The 23,852-nt window shown below is 46.9% G+C and overlaps 9 protein-coding genes across 9 annotated transcripts; 5 read left to right on the top strand and 4 right to left on the bottom strand.

The window, feature by feature from the left end:
- Positions 1 to 2,564: 2,564 nt before the first annotated feature.
- Positions 2,565 to 3,932, top strand: K441DRAFT_328529 (ankyrin). The gene is made up of 4 exons (XM_067641206.1): positions 2,565 to 2,610; positions 2,662 to 2,827; positions 2,930 to 3,097; positions 3,223 to 3,932. Coding segments are annotated over exons 1-4 (852 nt in total). The 5' UTR covers positions 2,565 to 2,608; the 3' UTR covers positions 3,739 to 3,932.
- A 194-nt stretch (positions 3,933 to 4,126) lies between these two features.
- Positions 4,127 to 5,877, bottom strand: K441DRAFT_690771 (26S proteasome non-ATPase regulatory subunit 3; the record flags this gene model as incomplete). Its single annotated transcript, XM_067652415.1, has 3 exons — positions 4,127 to 5,257; positions 5,327 to 5,634; positions 5,799 to 5,877. The coding sequence occupies 3 exons, from the start codon at positions 5,875 to 5,877 to the stop codon at positions 4,127 to 4,129; spliced, it is 1,518 nt and encodes a 505-aa protein (XP_067497564.1).
- Positions 5,878 to 6,076: 199 nt separating this feature from the next.
- K441DRAFT_621810 (DASH complex, subunit Spc34) lies at positions 6,077 to 7,014 on the top strand (the record flags this gene model as incomplete). The annotated part of the gene is made up of 3 exons (XM_067645978.1): positions 6,077 to 6,182; positions 6,233 to 6,640; positions 6,696 to 7,014. The coding sequence occupies exons 1-3, from the start codon at positions 6,109 to 6,111 to the stop codon at positions 7,012 to 7,014; spliced, it is 801 nt and encodes a 266-aa protein (XP_067497563.1). The 5' UTR covers positions 6,077 to 6,108.
- A 481-nt stretch (positions 7,015 to 7,495) lies between these two features.
- Positions 7,496 to 9,277, top strand: K441DRAFT_669653 (putative acyl-CoA dehydrogenase). Its single transcript, XM_067650172.1, has 3 exons — positions 7,496 to 8,112; positions 8,181 to 8,809; positions 8,912 to 9,277. Exons 1-3 carry the CDS (start codon positions 7,612 to 7,614, stop codon positions 9,069 to 9,071), a joined length of 1,290 nt encoding a protein of 429 aa, XP_067497562.1. The 5' UTR covers positions 7,496 to 7,611; the 3' UTR covers positions 9,072 to 9,277.
- An 18-nt stretch (positions 9,278 to 9,295) lies between these two features.
- Positions 9,296 to 11,222, bottom strand: K441DRAFT_647282 (decaprenyl-diphosphate synthase subunit 1). Its single transcript, XM_067646849.1, has 2 exons — positions 9,928 to 11,222; positions 9,296 to 9,873 (listed from the first exon to the last, which is right to left on the bottom strand). The coding sequence occupies exons 1-2, from the start codon at positions 11,116 to 11,118 to the stop codon at positions 9,712 to 9,714; spliced, it is 1,353 nt and encodes a 450-aa protein (XP_067497561.1). The 5' UTR covers positions 11,119 to 11,222; the 3' UTR covers positions 9,296 to 9,711.
- A 136-nt stretch (positions 11,223 to 11,358) lies between these two features.
- K441DRAFT_591001 (uncharacterized protein) lies at positions 11,359 to 12,215 on the top strand (the record flags this gene model as incomplete). The annotated part of the gene is made up of 2 exons (XM_067644822.1): positions 11,359 to 11,628; positions 11,682 to 12,215. 2 exons carry the CDS (start codon positions 11,359 to 11,361, stop codon positions 12,213 to 12,215), a joined length of 804 nt encoding a protein of 267 aa, XP_067497560.1.
- An 88-nt stretch (positions 12,216 to 12,303) lies between these two features.
- On the bottom strand, positions 12,304 to 15,670 carry K441DRAFT_690767 (ARM repeat-containing protein; the record flags this gene model as incomplete). The annotated part of the gene is made up of 10 exons (XM_067652414.1): positions 12,304 to 12,887; positions 12,938 to 13,017; positions 13,067 to 13,185; positions 13,231 to 13,335; positions 13,380 to 13,658; positions 13,715 to 14,268; positions 14,317 to 15,031; positions 15,085 to 15,252; positions 15,308 to 15,470; positions 15,603 to 15,670. The coding sequence occupies 10 exons, from the start codon at positions 15,668 to 15,670 to the stop codon at positions 12,304 to 12,306; spliced, it is 2,835 nt and encodes a 944-aa protein (XP_067497559.1).
- Positions 15,671 to 16,155: 485 nt separating this feature from the next.
- On the top strand, positions 16,156 to 17,923 carry K441DRAFT_682088 (uncharacterized protein; the record flags this gene model as incomplete). Its single annotated transcript, XM_067651540.1, has 5 exons — positions 16,156 to 16,256; positions 16,308 to 16,336; positions 16,399 to 16,474; positions 16,528 to 16,905; positions 16,957 to 17,923. The coding sequence occupies 5 exons, from the start codon at positions 16,156 to 16,158 to the stop codon at positions 17,921 to 17,923; spliced, it is 1,551 nt and encodes a 516-aa protein (XP_067497558.1).
- A 3,999-nt stretch (positions 17,924 to 21,922) lies between these two features.
- Positions 21,923 to 23,339, bottom strand: K441DRAFT_739727 (uncharacterized protein; the record flags this gene model as incomplete). The annotated part of the gene is made up of 3 exons (XM_067654360.1): positions 22,722 to 23,339; positions 22,552 to 22,646; positions 21,923 to 22,483 (listed from the first exon to the last, which is right to left on the bottom strand). Exons 1-3 carry the CDS (start codon positions 22,861 to 22,863, stop codon positions 21,923 to 21,925), a joined length of 798 nt encoding a protein of 265 aa, XP_067497557.1. The 5' UTR covers positions 22,864 to 23,339.
- Positions 23,340 to 23,852: the final 513 nt, after the last annotated feature.

The raw sequence follows: 23,852 nt of genomic DNA, 5'->3' as shown, positions 1-23,852 counted from the left end.
TAATTCGATTTAACAGTTAAACTAGAAGCGTAGAAATAACCACAAACTAATTATTCTAAAGGCGTAATAGACGTAGGTTAGAAGCGCGAGTAACCTTATAAACTGGCCTTTAGGCTTAGCAAGTAATACCTTAATTCTTAGCCTTTAACAAGAGGTCTAGAGAATCAGACAGTGCCTCTCTTCGTTATTCCTTTGCTAATCTATACGGCACTAATTAGTGTTCGGGTTACGGTAGGGGGGGGTTTTGGTTTTAATTAATTTATTCTCTTCTTTCTTTTACTTCTATAGGCAGAATTTAATGGATCTCCTAAGCTCGCTTAGCTCACGTGGTTAACCCAATTGGTTACAAGTAACCGTGTCTACTATATTACAGAACCTTATTCAGACATTAATGAATCTTTATAATTACCTTAAGGAAATAGCTAAGGTGGTATAGTAAAGAATAAAAAGGTACTATAATGCTAAGAGATCTAAGGGACTAGATCTTAAGGAGGGAGATAAAGTATAGCTACTATATAAAAATTTTAAGAGTTAACAACTAAGTAAGAAGTTAGACTATGTTAGACTAGGACCTTTTAAAATTGCGTAAAAATTTTTATTAGTTATATTTAAGTTAAATCTACTAGCTAGGATAAGAATCTACCCTATATAGTATATTATAATGCTAGAGCTAGCATACGGAGATATTAAGCCACTAGTTTATAAAGCAGATATATATAGAGAATAAGAGGAAGACAAATGGCAAGTTTTAAAGATTATTAGCTATAAAGACGTTAACGACGAAATATAGTATAAAGTAAAGTGGATAGGCTATAATAAGACTACCTAGGAGCTATTAGAAAACCTAAAGAACGCTATAGGAAAGGTACAGGAGTATTAGAAAAGAAAAGGTTAGGTAGTATTAATAAAGAGAAATCGCTAAAGAATAAGCTACCTAAGGGGGACTTAGGAGGAGTAACTGCTAAACTACTTAGAGTTGTTTCCTTTACTATTAAAAGAGAATCTGTTCTTTTACTGCTAAGTTTCTATAAACCTTATTCTATAAGTTTCTACTCCTTAAAACGAACCTTCTTACGTATCTTCTTAAGACGAAGTAGACGAGCATAAGCAGTCCAACGAGCCTTAAGGGCATGACACTTTTTGTCACAAATACAAATAAGATAAAGTTTATTATTACGCTAAAGCTAATAAATCTTAGATAAGGCCTCTAATAGTTTACTATTAAGCTTTATAGTAGTGGATTAAATATAAGACCCTATAACAAATTACTTAGGGAACTTAAAGGCTATTAAGGATAATAAAACGCGTATACTTAGCGTTAGAAACGGATTGAACATTATAAGATAATCGTATATTCGCTCGCGTACACTTAGTATAAGAGGACGGCTATTAATTAATAGGTGACGCTATTATAATATAGACTAACCCCCCTCTTATATAATAAGAATAGGAAGGTATAATCTCTCCTAATAATAGTATAGACGCTATAGTACGAGACTAACGTTTAATAGGAGAGATAGGAATGGCCTTAGGTATAATAAGTAAGGATATTAACTAAATTAATTAGACGGATATTACACCTCTAGTAAACAACTTAGAGATACTAGGAATCTTTAAGGACGAAGATAAGGAGGAGGGAGATAGTGTTACGGATGCTTTAAGTACAATATTACAACTACTTGGAGAGGAGTTGGAAGAAGCTAGTTAGTTAATATAGGCACGGTCTAGGATGGAGCCCGTGGAACTATGTGACGAGGAATAGTAACCGAGGTTATATAATAAGCTCTATGAGCTCTGTGAGCTTTATAAGGAACGTCTTGCGTACCTTACGTACCTTACGTACCTTACGTAGTAAAGGGATTTCTTAGGAGTATAGTTGTGTATTTAAAGGACTATAGTCCCTACCCAGATAGTTCTCTCTTTATAGTAATTCTTAGAATATAATTGGAGTTAATCTGTTGGGCAACCACTCCACCAGTTGTTATTACGTTGTTGACTTATCTGTTCCTACATACCGAGCCCATTGACAGAACCCACCGTAGTACAAGCTACAAGGTTCCGTTACAACGTACTACCGTACCAACGTACTTAGTACATTTCTTAGGAGTAGTATTGTGTATTTAAAGGACCACAGTCCCTACCTTAGATAGTTCTTTCTTTATCGTAAGCCTCAGAATTCAATTGGAGTTAATCTGTTGGGCACTTACTCCACAGTACACTTGTGTCTTATTGCGTTTACCTACATACCCAGCCCATTGACAAGTCCACCGTAGTATCTACTATAAGGCTTCGTTACATGCAGATATAGACCGGGGAGGAGAAGTAGAGAAAGCATACTTACCAGCCGCTTAGCGAGCGGATGAGTGACCTTACCGCATATGGTAAATGCATAGGCGGACGGCTGGGCCAATAGGCCAATAGTACGCGCGCATCAGCGGCTCGATCAGCGGGGGGTAAGATTCGAATATGTCCACGGCTTGGCTGCAGGCTTGGCCGTGGACATTCGCGAATGCCGACGGAGGTTGTTAATGTCACGTGTGGCTCAGCGACTGAGCGGGCGCTCAGCCGAGCCGTGAACACCATCGAAACAACATGCCAAGCCTCCATTATGTACGATTTTGAGCTCTCGAAAATTCTCTGGAGTCACTAATGAAATGCTAGGATTGATGTACCTCGGCGCCTCCGCCGTGCCATCCTTCTTAACGACCTCGCCCTCGTTAAACGCATTATCCGCAACAACCCCTCATTCCTCCGCAACCCAGACTTCGAGGACAAGAGCAACACATCGCTGCATTTAGCAGCAAAAGCAGGCTTCACTGAAGTTGCTGTATGTCCCATTAAACCCCAATGTCAATACCACTATCAGGGCGTGCCCAATGCAACTTTGGGATATAGAGTACAAGAAGTTTAATATTGGGATATTACACAGGAACTCCTCATTGAAATCGGCCATGAAGACGAAGGTGTTAGCCGTAACGGAGACTGGGACACACCGCTGATGCTTGCAGCCGCCGCTGGTAAGGGAGACGTGGGCGTTTTGCTCGTGGAGCGGTTCCCAGAGTGCGTGTCGTGGACGAACAAACTGGGGCTGGACGCTGTAAGCTACCTTTCACTTCTTCAACTTTTTTCCATCCTTTCACTTCGAACCTCGTCACTTAATACTCTGCCCCTATCTGGAGCCCTTCCCACAGCGGTCTTACTGACCACTGCCACTACTCCTAGCTGATGCTCTCCTCCCGCACCGGCACGCTCAACCTGCTCCCGCATATCCTGCGCACATCACCGTCTATCATTAGCGCTCACGACATCGATGGCAACACAGCCCTGCACCACGCCTCAGCTGCTGGTGAGCTAAAAACGCTACGCTTCCTACTCCAGTATGGCGCCTCGCCCCTCGCCCAAAACGCCTACTCCTGGACTCCAGTGCACTACTCTGCAACCTCGGCCGCCGAAGTGTATTTCAAGAACCTCGTATCTGAGATCGAGAAGAAGAGAGCAGAAGGGGTGCGGGAGGCCCGCGAGAGGGAAAGGCAGCGTACTGCTGGCGTGAGGTTGGTTACGAGTGAGGACATGATGGACAAAGGGAGAGCGAGAGATGATACAGGCGTTAGGCTGCCGGCGCCTGGAATGGAGTGGAGTCCTATTGAGAGGCGGCGGGCTATGACTCCGACGGCGGGGAGGAGCGAGGGATGGTTTGCTGGAGACGGCACAAGGGCGAGGGCTAGCAGTGGGGATTAAGTGTATAAGTAGTAGCATAGTGGTGTCTGGGCTTGGGCTTAAGAAATCTGGGCTGAAGGTTATCAAGCATCTCACTGGCATTGGGGGATTTGTACCATAAGTTGTGGTCATAAGCATTATGGGCGTTGGTGGCTCTGCGGATTATACTACACTAATTTCAAGCCTATTTCGGGAGCCGAAGGGCTTCATCCATTTGGACAGTTTGCGTTCATAGGCCTTGAGGAAAAGATAATTTCACAATTACATCGTAGGCCTGACTCATAGCTGCAGGCGCGAATCTATCTCTCAATACCCGCTGAATGGAAGCAAAGTATATCTTACATCCGAGAAAGGCTTTTCTGGTTGGTCCTCTAGGAGTCATGATATGAACTGTCCCCGATTGCATCTGCTACAATCCTTCAAATTCCCCAGCTGCATCATCCTCATCGATATCCCCATCCTGTATCTCTTTGGCTAGTTCTCGCTCGCGCTCCCTCGCTTCCTGGGCGTTCTTTAACTCTAGGCGGTGCTGGTTCATTGGATATCGCATTGCTTTCACACACTCATCATGTAATGCCAAGCACGCACGAATCCGCTCATGGAAGGCTTCACCAGGCTCACGCGTGGCATAAATATCACCAGCTTGCTTGGTTTGCATATATCCTTTCTCGTGGTCGATGGTAGCCTCGATAACTCCGTCGCGGATAGCCTTTGCAACAATATACTCAGCTGACTCTTCGCTTTCAAGCCCAAGGCGGATGCAGATATCACGAAGGGAGATGCGCGAATACGATAGGGAAAGCATGCGGATGCCCGTCTTGATGACATTTTGGCGGAGACGAAGGATTAGGGTATAGGTTCCATCACGATGGAATGTAGAAGAATATGTCTGAACAATTTTCAAGAAACCTTGAAGGTCGCCAACACGCACGGCTTGCACGAGGCGGAAGTAAGGCTCCAACGCACGTTCGAGGCGAGGCTGGCTGAAGATTGCACGATCTGGAATATCGCCCATAAGCAGTTCAACTACAACTAGGAGCTTTGTTGAGGCTTGGTAAAACCCGGCAGCTACAGCGTTGGTTGGGGACTTCCGAGTTGCGCTAGTCAAGTGTTCATGCGCCTCAGTGTATGAGAGTTGTATAGCCCGTATGCGACCAAGGTAGTAGAGATATCGTGCAACCTGATTGTTCGGCGCAGTTGCGGGAAACTGGGTTTGAGCTACAAGCAAGTCGGCTTGCGTGATATCGGCAGTGGAGATATAGTTTCGAAGTAACAAGGTTGTGACAGCAGCTTGGGTATCCTGGTCCTTGCGAAGAACGGAACTCCGCAAGGCAGCCAGAAGCTTTCCACGGATAGATATGACTAGCGATTGTCGGGATGGAGGCTTGGGATCCAGCTCCTCGTGAAATAGGGAGAAGTAGAAATAGGCTCTTGCCGCTAAAGAATCAAGAGTCCGGCGGTTGAGCTCACGGATTCTGTCTACCAAGGTCGAGGAAAACTCGGCACCATCTTCAAACTCCTTCGAGTCGTAAAGGTAAACCTGAAATGGGCGTTAGTTATCCAATACTGAGGCATCTTAGCCGTAGGTGTGCTAGAGGAGCATCCCTACCTGGATCAAGATTGCTATATACACATCTATTTCTGGTATGATTTCCTTTAGACTTTGCTTGGAGTTTGAAAACTCTGCTGCATATTGAGAAACTACATCTGTGATAGCCTCTCCGTCCATTCCGATAGCCTCGATGAGGATCCTGGCAGTCGGATTGTTAGGTTGGTAAGTCAGCACTATGACCGAACATAGGATACGATCGGTAAGTCGTTTTCGGAGGGAAGATATTGAGCGTAGAGCGCGTAGAGTAAAGCGGGTATCAAACTGCGCAACAGCTCGTTCTAACAGGGTAAAGTTGCTTCTGATGTCTTAATCCAAAGGGTCAGCATGTTCGGGAGCTAGATATTTAATAAACGCAAGGCTGGTTGCTTGAAGAAAGTCCGGACACATCCGAAGACCACATGAGGAAGTACAACGTGCACAGAGGCATTTAAACTTGACCATGTTGACCATGGATGAAATAGAAGCTTACCAGCAATTGTCTTCTCGGCAGGGTTCTCCACCGGCTGCTCGGCGTCGGTGGTGACGACGCCTTCCATGCTTTCAGCCATGGTGATGTGAGCTAAATATTCGCAAGAGTTGAAGAGAAGGGGCAGATGGGTCGTAGAGGGAAGGGTGGATGGACAGCGCGTTGATGAGGTTGACACTGAAGCTCAAGCTTCGGTGATGAGAGTTGTACGGAGAAAAGATAAGCCGTCCTCTGCTAGCTGTCACGGCTGTTGACAGGTTGATTGAGTCAAAAAGATATCACTACGGTCTGCTTTGAAGACAGCGAAACATAAATGTCCGTTATGAATCTTCTAGATGCCCATTTGGAGCAAATTTCACTCTGTGCCGCCTCAATTGCCGAGTTACCGTACGCTTAAATCCTTTAATTCACACTCCTCTATCTAAACGCGTAAATAGTTTCCCCCCACCGAAGATATTCACGAATGCGCTTCTTCACCCTCATGATATTACAGCTCTGATTCGGGATACCGAATTACATGAACGCGCTCTTTTCTCCGTTCCTCCACCTCCTACCCCACCAAAGGCTCAAGACCCATCTGTGAGCTCAAACCGACGGAACACTGCATTTACCATTAATGGAGGCGATAGCAGTATCATCGGTGGCGGTGCGAATGCTGTACGAGCCCCTAGGAGAAACACAGCTGTAGCAGCCGTGCTCGGGACGGAACTGGTTGAAAAGATTCGTAGAGGCGGAGGAGGGGGCGCTGGAACTGGACTCGGTTATAGGGCTTTTGATGGGAGGGATAGGAATGAGGTGGACGTGGAGGTTCTTCTACAGGGCGCGGAGAAGCTTTGTGGAGTGTAGTGAGTTTCATCGGTTTCCATTGTGGATTGCCAGCTTCAATCTGACCCTCAGTAGTCCAATACCTGGAGCACGCGAAAAGATAGCATCTTTGCGTCAAAGGCATCGACAACTCGAATCATCTATTGAACTCTACGAGCTACGGGTCGCCGAACAGGCTGCCCAGTTAAGCAGAATGAATCGGCCTCGCGACTTTGGATTAGATGATGAGCCAGAGGATCCAGAACCGGAGGCTGAGGTGCCCGCTGAGATAGTTATGACTGAAGATGATCTGAGAAGAGAAGAAGAAGAAGTCAGGGAATTGGAGCGTAAGAAAAGGGGCTTAGAAGAGCGAGTGAATTCGATGGAAAGAGATATTTCGGGAGTCCTGAGATAGATCACATAACGAATTTTGGCATCTAATCACCACACCACGTCGCATAGGTGATGGCATAGTCTTGCATAACTCTACGGTTCACCCAAGCATATCCTGGCTTCCGCATCTGGATATATTACCCAGGTCCTTCTTAAGCAAACGAAGAGAGGAACGCTGGGTTGCTTCGAGTTCTGAGTGGTCCTCTTCAGAATAGGGTATCCCTTGCAACGTTGGGGTCCTACTGGAGGTGGTCCGTGCGGGAACACCAGAATCAAAAGTACGCGTATGGTCACGGAGCCTTGATCCTATTGATTCTATTGGCCAACCCTTATCGATAAGAATAGGACCCAAATCAACGTTGCAAGGGATAGTGAAGTGAAAGTAGCTCTTATGTTTTATTAATAGTGATAAGCACTAACCCTAGGCACCCCGCTAGAGTTCGTGAGCTTGCACCTTTTGCGAACCCCGCATCGACACTCTCGATGAGGTATGACAAAGCATTGATAACTTAGCCGGAGAATATATATTGGGGTTGCATAAGACAAGCATGATTGATATTCGCTACTACTCTTACACTTATCTCACTTCAGTGTTCACCTCCCTTTTCTCGTCATTAACATGATTGACTTCACTCTAACAGACGAACAAGCCCAGCTTCGCGTCGGAGCTCGTGACTTTGCCCAAAATATACTCGCAGCAGCACCAGCCATTTACAATCAGCACCCCAACCAGAAAACCCGCTTCCAATCCACGCGTCCTATCTACCGTAAAGCAGTTGAAGCGGGTTTCATTAAAGGCCAGATCCCTGCCGCGCTTGGAGGTAGTGCAGGAAGTCTCATCAACGCAGCGATCCTAGTCGAGGAACTCTACTCCGTCGAGCCAAGCGCTTCTTTGACGATTCTTGGCACGGGGTTAGGATTGACACCGCTGATCTTAGGCGGGAGCCCTGAGCAACACGAACGTTTGTTGAAGCCGTTCTTGAGTGGGAACGGTGAGCCGCTGGCAAGCTTTGTGCATTCGGAGCCGGGCGGGACAGCGAATTGGCTCGAAAAGGGGGCACCGGGTTTGCAAACGACGGCGAAGAAGGAGGGAGAAGATTGGATTATCAACGGCGACAAGGTGCAATGCCCACGTCATTTACTGGCCGAGCAAAATCGTGCATTCATTTCTGCTGATACCATGCATAGCTTTGGACAACTAATAGTGGTGGTTGGGATGGCAAGGGTGCTGACTTACAATGCGTCGTCTGCCGGCTCTCTCCAGAGGCCGGGCCACAGGATCCGTCAGTCGACCCTACTGCTATGATTCTCATCTTAATGGTAACTCCTGACGAAATTGCCAACAACTCCTCAGACGCATATTTGGTCCTTGACGACCCCGACCTTGCGGGCCACAAAGCCGCCTCAGGGCCACATAGCCGCTTCATTAACTTTCGCGTTCCTGGTAGGAACTTACTTGCTGCTCCAGGGGAGGGTGCTACCGTCGTCGAGCAGACGTTTGGTTCCTCAGCTGCCATTGTTGGGGCTATGGCTGTAGGCATCATGCGCGCAGCCTTCGAAGCCGGGCTCCAGTTCGCGAAATCTGACACCAGAGGTGGCACAGTACCGATTCTAGCAAGGCAGAGCGTTGCGGACTTGCTGATCGACATCAAGATGCGGGTGGAAGCGGCACGAGCGCTGACCTGGAAGGCTTCTAGCTGCCTAGAGAATGGCCCAGGAGATTGGAAGGCAAGGCTGGAAATAGCGTTAGAGGCGAAGGTGTGGTGTTCTGACCAGGCAGTGGGCTGCGTCGTTGACGCTATGAAGGTTGTTGGGATGTGAGTTCACCGTTTTCACTGCAACTTAGATTCTTGTGTTCTTTGTTCGGTAGAGAAGACATTGGAACACAAAATCTCATATTAATTAAACGTGCAACGCAGGACTTCATACTCCAAAGAGCAACCTTTTGCGCGATTGCTGGAGGACGCGGTTTGTCTACCTCTGTTTGACGGAGGGAATGTAGGTGTCAGGCGACGGCAAATTGAGAAGATCTTTTCAGCGGAGGACTATCAGCCTTGGGCGGCGACCTTTAAAGAATAAACCTAGAACAAGCAAAGTTCTCGTGGACAACCATCAAAGCAACGGCCAAGGTATAACCATCTCACTCAGCGGGATGATACGTCAAGTGACCTAGATGGTCTTGGGACAGCTGTGGTAGTTACCTTATCTATTAGTCCACCATATCTATAATCATTACGATGTAGCTAACAGTTATTGACCCCAAGAGGGTGTGAGGGTTCCCAGTCATGCAAGTTTTCCGAGCGATCTATTTGGACTGGCGCGAACACTCGCGCCAATTGGATCCAAAATGGGGCTAGCCTATAGAAGTAACTATCTAGGTATGATGCATTGGATTTGACCCCAGATCCACGCCACGCCGGTCCAGATTGATCAGGAAGCGAGCCACCATGCAAAAACCACAAACCTTGATTATATCATCGTAATTATGATTAGTCAATCAAATCATACCTTCTAGCCAGTCAATATATGCGTCAAATCTATATGTACATAACGCCCATAAAGAAAAAAATTTGAGACCCCAAGAACTAGCTCGGGCCCCAGATAAGTTTTGATAATTAATGATGACCAAGGGCTTACCAAATTAGAACTTATAATACAAATATACCACTTCAATTCCACGGCAATGAAATGGCCGCCTCGAAAAGCCGGGTAAAGATGTCTATTTTCGTCGTTTCATGACTTTTGTGCACATTTCAATAAGGCCGTTCTTCGCATCGCTCTCCGGGAAAGCGCTAATGGCCTCGATGGCTTTACTAACGTATTCCTGAGCTAGTGCTCGTGTTTGCTCCAGGCCGCTACTTTGAGCCACGAGCTCGCGCGCCTAGACGTTTGTCTGTTAGCGGACAGGCTCATATATTTTGAGTGAATGTGGTACCTTTTGCACATCCCCTTTTTTTGAGAACTTCCTCCCTACAAGGGCGCCGAGATCTTTGTTATCTTTCCACGCAAAAAGCAATGGTGCTGTAGCAAGACCAAGCTCCAGATCAGCGCCAGCAGGCTTTCCAAGCTCCTCCCCGCTAACAGTATAATCTAGCATGTCGTCCACAAGCTGAAACGCTAGGCCCAGGTTCTTCCCGTAAGCATATGCAGCCTCAACAACTTCTGGTTTGCTTTGCCCAAGCAATGCTGCAGCACGGCAAGACTTGCTTATCAGGCTTGCAGATTTGAGGTAGGTCTTTTGCAGATAATACGTGACGGTGTCTTCGGTCCAGAGTGGGTTTTGCTCGTCCCGTGCAGTATTCTTTAACTGCATGAATTCGCCTTCTACAAGATTTGCGATCACCGTCGCCAGCAGTTCTGTTACTTCGGGGTCTCGTAGCCGTGCCAGAGCGACCGAGGCCCTCCCTAACAGGAAATCTCCCGCTAATACTGCCATCTTGTTCCCGAAGGCTATATTCGCCGATGGGGCAGACCGTCGAGCTTGCGAATGGTCGATGACATCGTCGTGGAGGAGGGATGCAGTGTGTATCAGTTCAGTAATTTCTGCTAGTCGCCGTTGTGACGGCAATATTTCTGAATCTTCTCGGCCGTAAGCAGCATCGTTGGCTATAGATGTGAGTGGTGAGTATCCAGGTGCAGAAGGGTTCTCGTCGGAAAGGATGTCGGAGGGAGATATGGGCTGGTCCATAGACTCCGCTTTTTGTATATTGTTCTGCCGGCACCTCTTGGGTGTGAGCGCAGTGGCACGAGACATCAACAAGACCAGCATTGGCCGTACATATTTCCCTTCTGATTGCGTATAATACTTCGCCACTGTGTCTAGCGTGGGATGTCCTGATCCTAGCAATTGCCTTATGTTCTCTGTGAGGAACTTCATCTCTTTTGCGACTGTTTGGAACGGATCCACGGCTATAGGCGATTTAGGGTCAGGAGCATTGTTGAATACATGTTGCGCTGCAGAAAATACAGCCGCCCAGCTTGACTGGTTGCGTCGGCGAGAAGGGTGATAGAAGGCGGAGACCAGAGGGGCAGCAAGATGTATCGGTACGACAGTGTGTGAGCACTGTGGTAACCGCGGACGGCGTGCTGCTAAAGAGCTCTTGACGAGCTTTGTAGAGCCCTTCATTCCAAAGAAGGAAGGGCGGAAGGATTAGATAAGTTCTTCCAATCGTGTCGGAGACAATTGGGCAAAAAGCGCATTAGGTAGGCTCAAGTGAGCCCTTAGTTTTGAAGCACGAATAATTCAGGTTCGAAGTTTTGGTGGCTTTCGACTTTCGCGGATACATATTAGCGTCATTCGCCAAGTTCAGGAACCGACCTGCCGACTTTCAATCCCAGCCTAGGTACACCACTTTTATCACCAGCTATGGTGCTTCTTACTATAACCCCTGCCGTTGTGGTAGCAATTCAAAAATGTCAAGAATTAGACTCAAAATCACTCATCAAGCTTCAGCTACCATCAGAACCTTCTCTCGTCGAGCCCGAAGCTGGCGATCCCATATCCCACAGTCAGCTCATTGACATCTCGAAGCTTCTCAAGAGCCACTCAGAACAGCTCGATATACCACATCATCTAAGTGATTTGTTGCGAGGCTCAAAAGTCTACATCCCACCTGCAAAACCCAAGCCCGAACCTGTAAGCAGCCTCTTAATCGGGCCGCAAGCCAAATACGCCACTAACACCCGCAGACCTCCGAATACAAAGCCCTCATGGCCCGTCTCCGCAACAAAGAAGAAGCACGAGCATATGAACGGATGCTCAACTCAGCCCCAGTAACCGAAATGCATAATCGTCACTTTCCCGCTACGCCAAACGCTCGTCTTTATCCCACTGCCGTCGACTACGCCGAAGACGAGGACGAAGTCACCTATGCGGATGTCAATCGCCAGATACTTCTCATCATTAACGTCCTCATCTCAATCGTAGCTTGCAGTGTATTTATATGGGTAGCTGCACGACACTGGAGTACACCGAAGAGGTTGGGACTAAGCATGACGGGAAGTGGCGTTGTGGCGATTGCAGAAGTTGTGATATATGGCGGATATGTGCGGAGAGTCAAGGAGGCAAAACAGAGGGAAAAGAAGAAGCCCGAAATCAAGAAGATCCTAGAGTCGTGGGTTATCGATGGTACTGGCGGGAAGGAGGAGAACAGAGCACTGAATTCACCACCAGCTGACAAATCAGACGAAACACTCAGGCATAGAAAGGGCAAACATAGATGAAATGTCAAGAGGCGTATATTCGTACGATGCCGAGCATTATCATTATCATTGCTTACACTCAAACTACGCGTAAAATCTCTCATGAAGGTCATCGCTTTGTCTTTCTTGCGCCAACCCCTCCTGCAAAACGACCAAGATTACTTAGGCTCGATTTCGACTTTTGATGGCCTTGTTGCACTACCGGGGCAGGTCTCGCTGTGCTTGCTGCCGAATTTGGTCGAGTATGCTTCGGGGGAACTTCCGGAGGCTGTGCCTTTTCCTTTTCATGAGTCGGTGTTATTGCTACATCGTAACCGAGACTGGCTAGTCGCTGAGATCGTCGCGCTTTCTCTTGTACGTTTTTGAACTTCTCGAGAAGTTCGACCCATCTGATGCCGCCCTCCTCTCTTGCCTTCAGCCTGTTTGGCCGCTCAAAACTTGAGACACTAGAGGCTGGCTGGCTACTAGAAGGAGCAGTCTCTGAGCTCTTCTGCCGAGAATGATAAAATGAAGAAACAGAGGAGGGGACATACGTGCGTGGCGCAATGTGAAGGTAGCCTATCGCGCTAACACTACCTAGGCGATTTTTCAAAGCAGCAAATGCGGAGGACTGAGGAAGCAGCATTAATAGCCCGTAAAGGCATTTGTAGAGATGGGGGTATTTCTCAGGTTCGAGAAGCTGAAGACGAAGATCTACAAAATACTCATTAGCGTATATGAGATGACGGAAAAGGGGGTATTACAAGTAAAAACTGGAGACTCGAGAAGTTGAACCAACTTGTCTATTTGGATTAGCATATTCACTGTCATTTCGAGTTCCGCGCTGCCGGTGTCAGTGTCAAATAGAGAAAATACGTGATTCGTGGTCATACAATATTTGGAGCAGGTGATATGCCTGTTCATAAGCTTGTGCCAATAGGCAGAGCGAAAAAGTTGCTACTGCATTATGACACCATGACCTAAACAAGGTCACAAAGAACGTTTGGCCATCCTATAAATGTTAGAATAGCTGTACAATATGACCGATACTACTTACGCGGGTTTCTAGGTTGCGCAGTCGTTTTCGAAGATCTGCAAGCTCTGGAGCAGTGATGAGATTATTGTTCAGATTTTGCACCATGATGCTAGCAAACTCAACATCCTGCACTAGTCAGCTGTCGGAACATATTGACAGAAAACACAAACCTCGTCTTTATCCAGGCAGTCGGCCATAGTGCGGTAGATCCTTTCGGCGCTCAGGGTAACGCAGAGTTGCCTGATAATAAGGTTTCCTCGAGTTTCTAAGAGTCGTCGATCGGTGCAGAAGAGCTTCAGTAAATTTACCATAAATGAAGTGAAGTATGAGTCTTCACTGTTTTTTGATATTTGTGAAAGAAGAAGAAGATCACGAGTAACTACCGCCTCTGAAGGGTCCGAAAGCGTCTTCAGTAGTGCAGGAAACGTGCCGTCGTCGATTGATAGGATCTTCCAACTCAATATATTAGCATCGTTAGTAGTCTCGTAAATACATGGATGATTACCTTTCCAGGTGCTTTCCTATGCAGCATGATAAGCCATGCTATAGCCGCCACACGAGTGGCCTCATGTTCATTCAAGAATTGCAATGTTAATGCATTTACAGCAGCCTGGTAGTCTAGATCTGCCCCTTGGGGGGGTGAAGCAGGGCGGTCCTCAGCAGGAGTGGGCGTCCGTGTTCTGGAAACCATTCTGCTCTCCGCCGCCTTTATCTCCGTGGCAGGGTCCCGGTTGCTTGGCCTAGGCGTCTTGGTCGAAAAGTTAGAATCCCTACGATCAATATTTCCCAATTCTCTGCTATTATTTGCCGAGGCGGATAGTAATTGGAGCTGCGCCAAGGGAGAACTACCGGATTTTGAGCCTTTTTCTGACAATGACATGATATATTCCATCAAAGATGTGTTGACTCGGTTGGCGGCTTGCCGAACCTGTTCCACATCATGTGACATTGTCGGTAGGACATGTGACAATAGACGAGGTACAAAAGGCATAATGTCTTCTGGACATATCTCAAAGAAGCTGTCAATCCATCGGAGCGCCGTGAGTTGTATCTCCTCCTCTGCAAACAGTCAGGATGAAAACTCGCAAGATGTGTAGCCTCTCGCACCTGAAGAATCGCTTAGAAAAGTCACCAGAATATCCAGAATCTTTGCGTGGTCGACTTGAACGTCTTGTCCTGGTATCCAGTCATCTTCGACGCTGCCTGATTTCTCATCATTGGCCGTCATTGATTCGCTGTCAATACTTTCGTCATCTGGCTCATCATTTGCTCCGCGTTGATCTGGGGGGGTGCTTCCGTCGTCGCTGTTTACGCTTGGCGCGCTCCGAATGCTTGATATGGAGTGTTTCAACCCATCCTCTCCCTGACTCTTTCGACTCTCGGCTATTCCACGTTTGATTCTAGCGATCTTCTTGATTTCCGAAAGAAATTTGTCGAGGGCTGTCTGTGTTGCGGTATGCACGTCTTGATTAGGATCACTAAGAAACTTGAAAAGTCCGGCAAGAAAAGAAGGTAAATGTGATACCAGTTCAAGATCGGGTATAGAATCAAGCAAATTTATCCAAGAAACTAAAAATGTTCTAGTGAAGGGGTTAATAACATTGATCCTTTCCTGGAGGAGTGGGATGAAACGTGAAAGCGAGAATGCTGTAGGGGCATCAACAGAAGGCGGGGTCTGCTCAGATTCATTATCGGCACTAGCCTCATCAGGATTGTTCAATATGGAAACGTAGGATGCCGCAGATTCGGACACGATGTCCTTGATAAGTCGATCGAGCAGCTCTGCCCCGTTTTTGACAGATAATTCCGAGTCCGCAGCAAGCTACGATTCCGATGTCAGCCAGATTGTTACGGATAGCCATATAGTCTCCGTACTTTGCATAAAGCGTCGAAGACCTGATTAAAGTATAGAAGTATTTCCCCTTTTGCAACCTTGGCAATATTGTACATGCTCTCGCATGCATAGTATCGAACCCTGGCATCTTGATCGGAGAAGCAAGCCAGGACTGGAGAAACAATCTCTTCTAGATATCGCGCAACCTCCTGGGTATGAGAATTAGTTATATCCTACAGAAGTCCGTTATTTTGCTTCACTTACAGATCCAAGGGCAATTGAGGCTGCTGCAAGCCCAATGAGACCTCCGTTTCTGGCATGTGGTTGGTGAACAGCATAAGCATATTCGTGACAGAGCTGGTGAACGATCTTCTGTATCCGATCATGGTTGTTAGCAGCTAGTGCTTCCCGAATCGAGCCTTCGAGTCTATGTAAAAGAAGTGTTAACAAGCGTGCTAAGCATTATAGCCCCTCTGCAGCCCAGTTATACTGGCTGAAAGACGCCAGATATCCAAACAAACTTTTGATTCAGTAGACAAACACAGAGCAAATGACTCACTCGAGCGCGCCGCTTTTCCGCTTATCGTAAAGCTTGTCATTCAGGGCCTTTTGAATGTTGACATCCATGATCCTGTGGTTGACAGGCAACCTACATGGCTAGGCTCAAAGCTGCGAATATAAGGTCAAATTGTCAGTAAGACCAGCAAGAGGACCAGCAAAAGAAAAGCTCTCTCAAAAGTAGGGCTGAATAGGGAGGTCGGAGGGTTGGGTGCGGAGAGGTGGAGGGAGTCGCACGGCGGAGTTACAGCATTATCGAAAGCAGCGCGCGTTCGAACAAGCGAATCTACCCGTGGATTATCGTCATCGCGCGCTAGGGCCTGGTATGGGTCACATCAACACACGCTCGGCTTCTTATTCAAACCCTTGGACCATTCCAGTCCTTCTTGAATCAAAATATCTCCCTACCTGCCTCACTGTTCAATGTCAGCCTACCAAACTATAATCCAGTAAATACCGGGATGCAGAGTTGATCAATATTCCGCCATACTGATTAAATCTCCAACGACGCCCGGCAAGCTGAATAGATCCCAGCAACGGCGCTTCGTCTGATCATGGAGAAACTCAAGAAAGTCCTACATCCCCACAGACGCTCTAGACAAGACCCCCCTCGACAGGACCCTCCAAACCACTTTCAGCATTGGGCTGTGGCATTGTAAGGCGTCCTCCTCTGGCTCCATACTGTCGTTCTCGCTGACACAGATAGTATCATATGTAACTTCAATGTCGACGTTGGTACGTACTCGTTATTTACCTTAATTAGTCGAGACGTTTAAGCTAATATGCTTTGCCCAAAGGCCCCGAAATTGAGCTTGTATACCCTCCTAATATTCAGTTCTCAACTTCTGATCTCTCGGCTATCTGCTTTAACAGGTATGCTTGTACAAATCTGTCTCGAATGCCCAACTATCCTAAATCCCTTGTAGCTTTCCTGAACGCCAGGACACTGAAACCGAAGAGGACCTTGCTTTCCACTTCACCATCAGTAACAACTCCCCCGACATCTCTCTTAACTCGCCATGTTCTCCATATGGCAGCGCGAACAATTTCTTCGGTTGTTGCGTCTTTCGCCAAGAATTCGATGATACCATGAAACGAAGCTTTAATCAGAGGACGCTTGTGCTGATATCGAACCATGAGTTTACGAGTTTTTTCTTCCATCTACTCAAGCAAATCACTTCCTCTGGGGTCATTAGTGATCCTGCTGCCCTGGAGGCTGCATATTCTCAGATGTTAGCGTGGCCGGTTCCATCGTTGGGACGCCATGAACTTCCATTTATGGGTTCAACTATAACGCTCGAAGTGTAGGTTCTATAACACTTCTTCATAAAACAAGACGCTTACTATCAAACAAGGGCCCCGCACCCCGCGTTTCCTCTACAAGGGCTGGCTTCATCGTCGCCTTTGATTTCTGATGGAAAGCCAGTTTCAATCTACGCTTATGAGCCGCCCGGTTCATGGGACAACATTATGCCATTTATGCCATGCCTTTCGGATGTTGATATTGTATATGAGAAGTTGCTGCTTTGCGAGAGCATCATTGTCCTTGCAAGGAGCCCTCAGCTATGCAGTGAAACGGTGTCAGCTCTAGTCGACCTTATTCGGCCTATTCCGTATGCTGGAGAGGTTAAGCCGTACATGACTATGCAATCAGAGTTTCGCTCGATTGGCATTGATGGAGGTACGCCTCGGCCTTTCATTATTGGAATAACCAATCCCTTCCTTCTTAAAAGGGTGTTGGGTGCCACGGAGAACAATGAGCGCGGGAGACCTCATGTCCTATATCTCCACAATGTCGATGGACACGTGCCTATAAAGCGGCATCATTCTTTACGTCATCATATGCCCAACGCGCTCGATATGCCTGGGGGTATTGATTCTCATCCTTCGACAAAGAGATTTGTGAAGTCTGATCGAACGCTCATCCAGAGTCTGGACTCTATACTGAGAGCCGATAGCCAAACAAAAAATGAAATCGGCTCTCTTGTTCGCCGCCATTACGCGGAGCTGACTGCCCAGTATCTTGCTCCAGTGAACAGGTATCTAGCCACAAACGTATCGCCAAATTTTATCGCCCCAGGGGGTAATTATCGATACGCCAATTTTTCGGAAGCGGATTTCTTGCTTAGTTTGTCCAAACATGGCAGCTCCGTTAAGTTCCGAGGCCAAAGCCCCATGCAGAGACATAAAGCGAGGGATGGCTTGTACGAAGGCTTTTGCCGGTCTCCGAACTTTTATTCCTGGCTTGATATGAAGTTGAGTCTAGAGAAAGAAGCTTCAGCAGGTCTTCTAGGGTCCAACTCGGCTGCTGGGGTGAGTTGATTAAAAGGAATTTCCCCGTTTGACTCCGTCTAATTTTTGTGTTCTGGGTTCTTGGAACTTGGGGTGCATATTGTGGGGCTCCAACGGTTAGCTGCCGATTTTAATCTATTCCATCGCCAACGCCAGGCAGGTCGGTCCACAGGCATCGCTACCGCCTCGACATCATACTTCCCTATAAATGGCGGAGCCAAGGAGAAATACTTCATCTGACTCTTCTAGGCAGGTTTAGGATCCAAGGAGATCGATAAACTATATAATGGCAGGACAATACAAACACCCTGTATCTATGCTTTTTGATGCAAGTAAAATTCGTGGACAACGATCAGTCGAGACTCGAGTAGTAATCTAATAGCTGACCCTACTAAATTCCCTAACGGGATGAAGAGTTTGGCGACAAGATTCACGGCATGGGTCTGAAGTTTGGGCTTTACAGAGATTCGGGTACGAAAACTTGTTCAGGCTATCCTGGCTCCCAAGGCTATGAAACGCAAGACGCAAAGCAGCTTACTGCGTGGGGCGTCGATTGCTGGAAGTACGACAACTGCAATACTCCAAGTGGAAATCCGCAACCGAGGTATGCAACGATGAGGGATGCATTGCTAGTGTTGACTTGAAAATGAGGTCAGAAAATGAGGACTCGTGTGTAGATTGATCTATGAAGAAAAGAGACTATATATACATGATGTAGACTAAGTCGGTGACCGAGTCGGTGACCGAGTCAAGGAGTAGGTAACTGAGACAGTAGTAAGACGATGGTAAGTACGTCCGATTCAGGTCGACAGCTAGCAACCAATTCAAAAATCCTCTACTCGCTTTGCAACTGGGGCGCTGATTCTGTTTGGGCGTGGGAGTCCCAGGTTGGGAATTCATGGCGAGTAGGAGACATCACGAACACATTGTCTTCAGTAGCCAGCATCGCAGCCTCGAATGCAGGTATCATATCTTATGCTGCGTCAGGCGGCTTCAACGGTTGCGGTGTGATAGAAATAGGCAACGGTGGCCTTACTGCAGCCGAAGAGCGTGCCCACTTCGGTTTGTGGGCGATCTGCAAATCTCCTCTCATACTGGGCATGGATCTTACCAAGATATCAAGTTCATCGCTATTCGTCCTCTGACTCGAACAGAATCGGCTGCTCTAGCACAGTATCAACCACTAACCAATACTCGGTGTCCGAGGGTTGCCCCAGGGCTGCCATCAATATTCAATATTAGTATGAGGCCGTATTGAATATTGATATTGAAAGTAATTCAGTATTAAAAAGATATTAAATATTAAATGTAGTACAGTCTTGGCATGGTGTTTTAATTACAAGTAGGCTCCATACGCCCCCAAGCTTTAATAGAGCTTTAAAATAGCTGCTCTCTTGCAACTACTCTCTTACCACTGTCGTTAAGTTTGTAATCCTTGGCGCGGTATAGTAGGTATTAATTGCTCTCTAGATTTTGCTAAGAGCTTAGTAGCTAACTCTTTAAGCACTCCGTATATTTAATACTTATACTCCCTAGTAATATACGCTCCTATAAAATTATTTGCCGTATACCTAAAAAGATTCGCTCTACCTCTGCTGATATTAATAGTATAGATAATATATTAATAGCCATTTAAGAAAGTTATGGGTAGTTAGCTCTATAAGTTAGATTAAGCCACTACTATAGCGCTATACCTTAGATTAAAATAGGCTTTAATTTAATAAAGCCTTTATGCTTATCTTCTACACTACTAGTCATTTACAAATATATCTACCTTATTTTTACTACCTCAACTCTAAAAATCTTTCAGTATTAAACATCTCGTATTGATATTGATATTGAACGTTCGATATTTAATATTCAATATCAATAATCAATATTTAATACTGATGGCAGCCCTGGGTTGCTCTGAGGGACCATGATAATATCCCTTACGGTTTAGCCGGTTTTTTTTTGCTTGTCGTAGTAACAGTAATGTTTTTAGTTTATAACCAAAATTCGCTTTGAATAGTGATGTTCCAATTCCTTGTAGTGTCGCATTGTGGCGGTGACTCACCAAAAGGGTAAGGCCATCTTGCAATATTTAGCTGCCTTCCTAGGTGCTGCATCCAAATCTCGGGTTGTCACTAGATCTAGCTCCTTCGTCGTATACCTCTAAAAATTTCTCGTACCTAGTCTTTACAAATCATTGTGACGGAAATGTCAAGCCAAGCCTCAGTGCTCTTATCAATACGATATATTTAATGCTAAAGATATTAAATATTAAAGATTTTGTAAGAGTACATATATTAGATCCCGCAACAATCGCGATAGATTCGTGAGCACTATCTATCTTTTTGGCCATATGGCGACGTGGAGCGGGACACGTTACAGATTTTTAGAGTTAAGGTAGTAAAAATAAGGTTAACATATTAGTAAATAACTCTTAGGTCTCCTTATAATACATATATATATTAAATTTATCAGGTAAACCTATAAAAAGTAAAAATTACTAAATATTAAATTAGATCTTGTCTGAACGAGTTCGCACGGGAATTTATGGACGCAATCACGTGAGCTAAGCGAGCTCAGGAAACCCCTTAAATTCTACCTCTTCATGTACAATTAGAAGAACAAGTCACCATCCAAACAAGCATACGATACTACATGTATTTCGTGCCCGTGGATACGACTCACTCGTGCTATTAAGTTAGTACGAACAGATCTTATTAATTTTTATAATTTTTATACTCTACCCTTAATCAACGCTATACCTCCCTTATCCACTAACATAATTAAGGAGAACAATATATCCTCTACTATTTCTAAGCTTAATTCTGATCGGTTTACCCACTCTGGCGGTGACGACGCGTCGAGCGACTCTACACCAAATACACCAACCCCAAAGCCGCCTCGTAAAAGGCGCCAGTTAGCTTCTTATATGTAATTGAGTGGACATTCCCGCTTCTAGTTGTCACCATTTTGAGCAGCATTGGTTGTACTCTTATGGATCGGCATATACCACTCTGGTATTCAGATTCCAGCCTGCCTATTCCCAGGATAATTACGGCTTGTGGATGTTGCGTGTGTACCTCTTGGGTTGGAGTTAGGAATATGTTTGGCGGCGAGGGGACCAGAATTTGCTACGATATTGCCGTTTTGATATTCTTGGACTCGGATCTTGTCGAACGGACTCGTGTAGATTGATCTAAGAAGAAAAGAGACTATATATACACGTTGGATGGGTCATAGACACCCCTGATCTAACCCTAATATAGTAGTGATTGACACCAGGTCGACAGATCTGGAAGGGCTGGTTTGGATCTTAGCTGCCAAGTTAGCTATGTTTCGGAAGCAAGTACTCAATATCGCGGCACGTCAAAACCACCCCAGTCTGATCTGGAAACTCTACTGCTTGATAAATAGAGTCAGCGATTCGACAAGGTTCTTTGCGGAGCGGGGTCTAAGCAGCATGACTTTTAGGCTCTTCGCTTGGACTCGGGGCGTTGGAGGTTTATGGTACAGGCTGCGTTATAATCCTGACGGTACGTACAAGCCCGACTAGACGAATAGACTTGGATAAATCTCCCTGATCCTGTTAAGAGATAGTTTGAGCTGTGCCGACTATTATAAACGAGGAAAATTTAAGCAGATTTAGTATCGCAAAGACCCATCATATATCCCTTTTGGCAAGATACATAATAATTCCGATAGTGGGGCAGAGCCAACAACGAATAGCAGCAGTTGGATATGTTTAGTTTGTTTACTCTCAATAATACAAGAAACAATTCCTCAAAAAAGGTCGTAGCCATTTGGACATCACCTATTTTTGCGGTGTCTCAGACCCTAAAAATCGTACAAACAGCGAACCGAAGCTTCTCAAAGCCTACTTGCGCCGAAACCCAGCAGAACCTCTGCAAAAAAAAGCAAATCAGCGCTAAATCCTTGAATACCACTAAAACCATCTTTAACGCCACTCCGACACGGGGGTATAAGAGAGAAGAAGCCGCCAAAACGCCTTCAGAAATGCGCAGTATCCTTGGAATACTCTCAAGCAGGGAGCTTACCATTGCTCCCATCCTCGACCTCGCCCGCGGCCCTCACAGCCCCGGCCTTCCTTTTCCGCGCCACAAAACCCCCCACAGTATAGATTAGCACGACGCCAATTTGCGGCAGCATAGCCAGCACAACATACGCGGCAATATTCCCGGTAAACATCTTAAATGCCATCGTATGGCCCGTACTCGTCGTCGTGTCCAGATTGAAGCTGGACAGCAGCGAGTAAATGATGCGCAGCAGCAGCAGCGGGATGGCGGCCGCGATGGCGGGCAGGATCGAGCGCTGCGGCTCGACCATCGCGGACCGCTGCGTCCAGTAGCGCGCCAGGCCGTACGCGATGCCCGCCAGCGCGACCAGGAACAGGATCGACGACACCTTCAGGTACGTCGCGCCGGAGTCGTAGCTCGCGTTCTGCTTGCCGCTGCTGCTGGGCGCGCGGTCCACGCCGCCGGTGATGCCGAGGGCTAGCGCAGCGAGCACGGCCCAGTGCACTAGTCGCAGCATCCGGGGTAGGTTGTTGAAGAGGGAGCGGCGACCGCTTGGGCGGGTTGGCTCGATTGGATGGGCTGCGAGCCGTTGAAGAATGAGAGGGTGGCGGAGAGGAGGGGGCCGAGGGCGACGCTGTAGATGATTTGCATGGCGACTTGGAGGCCGATACTGGTTTTGCCTGGGTTTTCGAGAGAGTAGATGAGCATTGTGGCGCCGGTGATTTTCACTGCGTTGTGTTAGTGGGTAGTGGTTGGGTTGGAATTGGAGTTACGGCTGTGGGTGGTGGGGGGTTTTGACTTACGGAGCGCGTACAGCGTCATGAATATCCACCCGGTGTGCTGTCGGACGCCCCAATGCCGGACATTGAGGGCGGTGGGGATCAAGAGGAGGAGGTAGAAGGTGAACTCGATGGCTGCGACGATGCCGTGTGCTGTGAGGACCATTTTTCCTGCTCCCTTTTCTTATCTTCCATGGACTTGAAGATACTAACAGCACCAAAGAGGGCAACCCAGGGAAGAGCTTCGAAGAAATATTCTTGGAAAGTAGGCGACTTGGTAAAACGAGGCTACCTCATACATAGAAGAGAGGGGTGATGAAGTAAAGACAGTAGCAAAGTGAGCGTTGTTCGTAGTGAGTGCACCAACCACCTGGGTTGGGCGTTTCTGCGTTATATATATACCGAGCAGCGTTGACTCACCTCCACAGCACATTTCACAGGATTCCCCGTGTAGACACGGGAAAGGTCCGTTACAGCTGCTAGGGATCTTCGTCCGTAGCTTCATTTCGATTTTGCTGGGCGCTGTACCAAAAGCCTGGCTAACGGCGGACAAATGATTTACTCGGCCCAGGAGGAGCTCATACGCCCGAAAGCCGCTCTTTGACTCCTAATTGGGCTGAAGTGTGTCAGGAGGTGGTGAGGCTGCAGAAATAAGCGTGAGGCCAAAGGCTTGTACGATGAGAAAAGGATACCTATATAGGGTTGAGTGACGGCGATTTTCCGGTTTGGGTGCCATCCAGCGATTTTTAGCGTGGTGAACTGTGCGTGAGACGGAACGGTTAATCCCTGCCGGGGCCAAGCTTCTTACTAACAAGGAAAACTATCACATATCGGGGGGGGTCATTTGGCGCGGTTAGGACCCGGGTGAATACGAGGTTAGGGCCACCCCTGCTGATAACGCGCGCGAACCCCGCACGAGGTCGCGCAGCGACCGCCCCCGAGTACCCTCGCATGCGATTTTGGGCGAAAAGGTACATAATTTAAGTTTAATCGGTACTTCTGGGCGGTCACGTAATATTGCTCTAAATTTAAAACACTTGCACTGCAGTAACTAAGACGCCTTAATGTAGGACTATACTCTAGTAACCGAGACGTCTTAATATAGGACTGCACTACGGTTACTATAGTCCTATATTAAGGCGTCTTAGTTACTAT

This window comes from Cenococcum geophilum, assembly GCF_001692895.1.
Source record: "Cenococcum geophilum 1.58 unplaced genomic scaffold K441scaffold_74, whole genome shotgun sequence".
In the NCBI taxonomy this organism is placed as follows: Eukaryota; Fungi; Ascomycota; class Dothideomycetes; order Gloniales; family Gloniaceae; genus Cenococcum; species Cenococcum geophilum.
The sequence above is the reverse complement of the archived record's forward strand: the minus strand, read 5'-3'. Positions and strand labels throughout refer to the sequence as shown.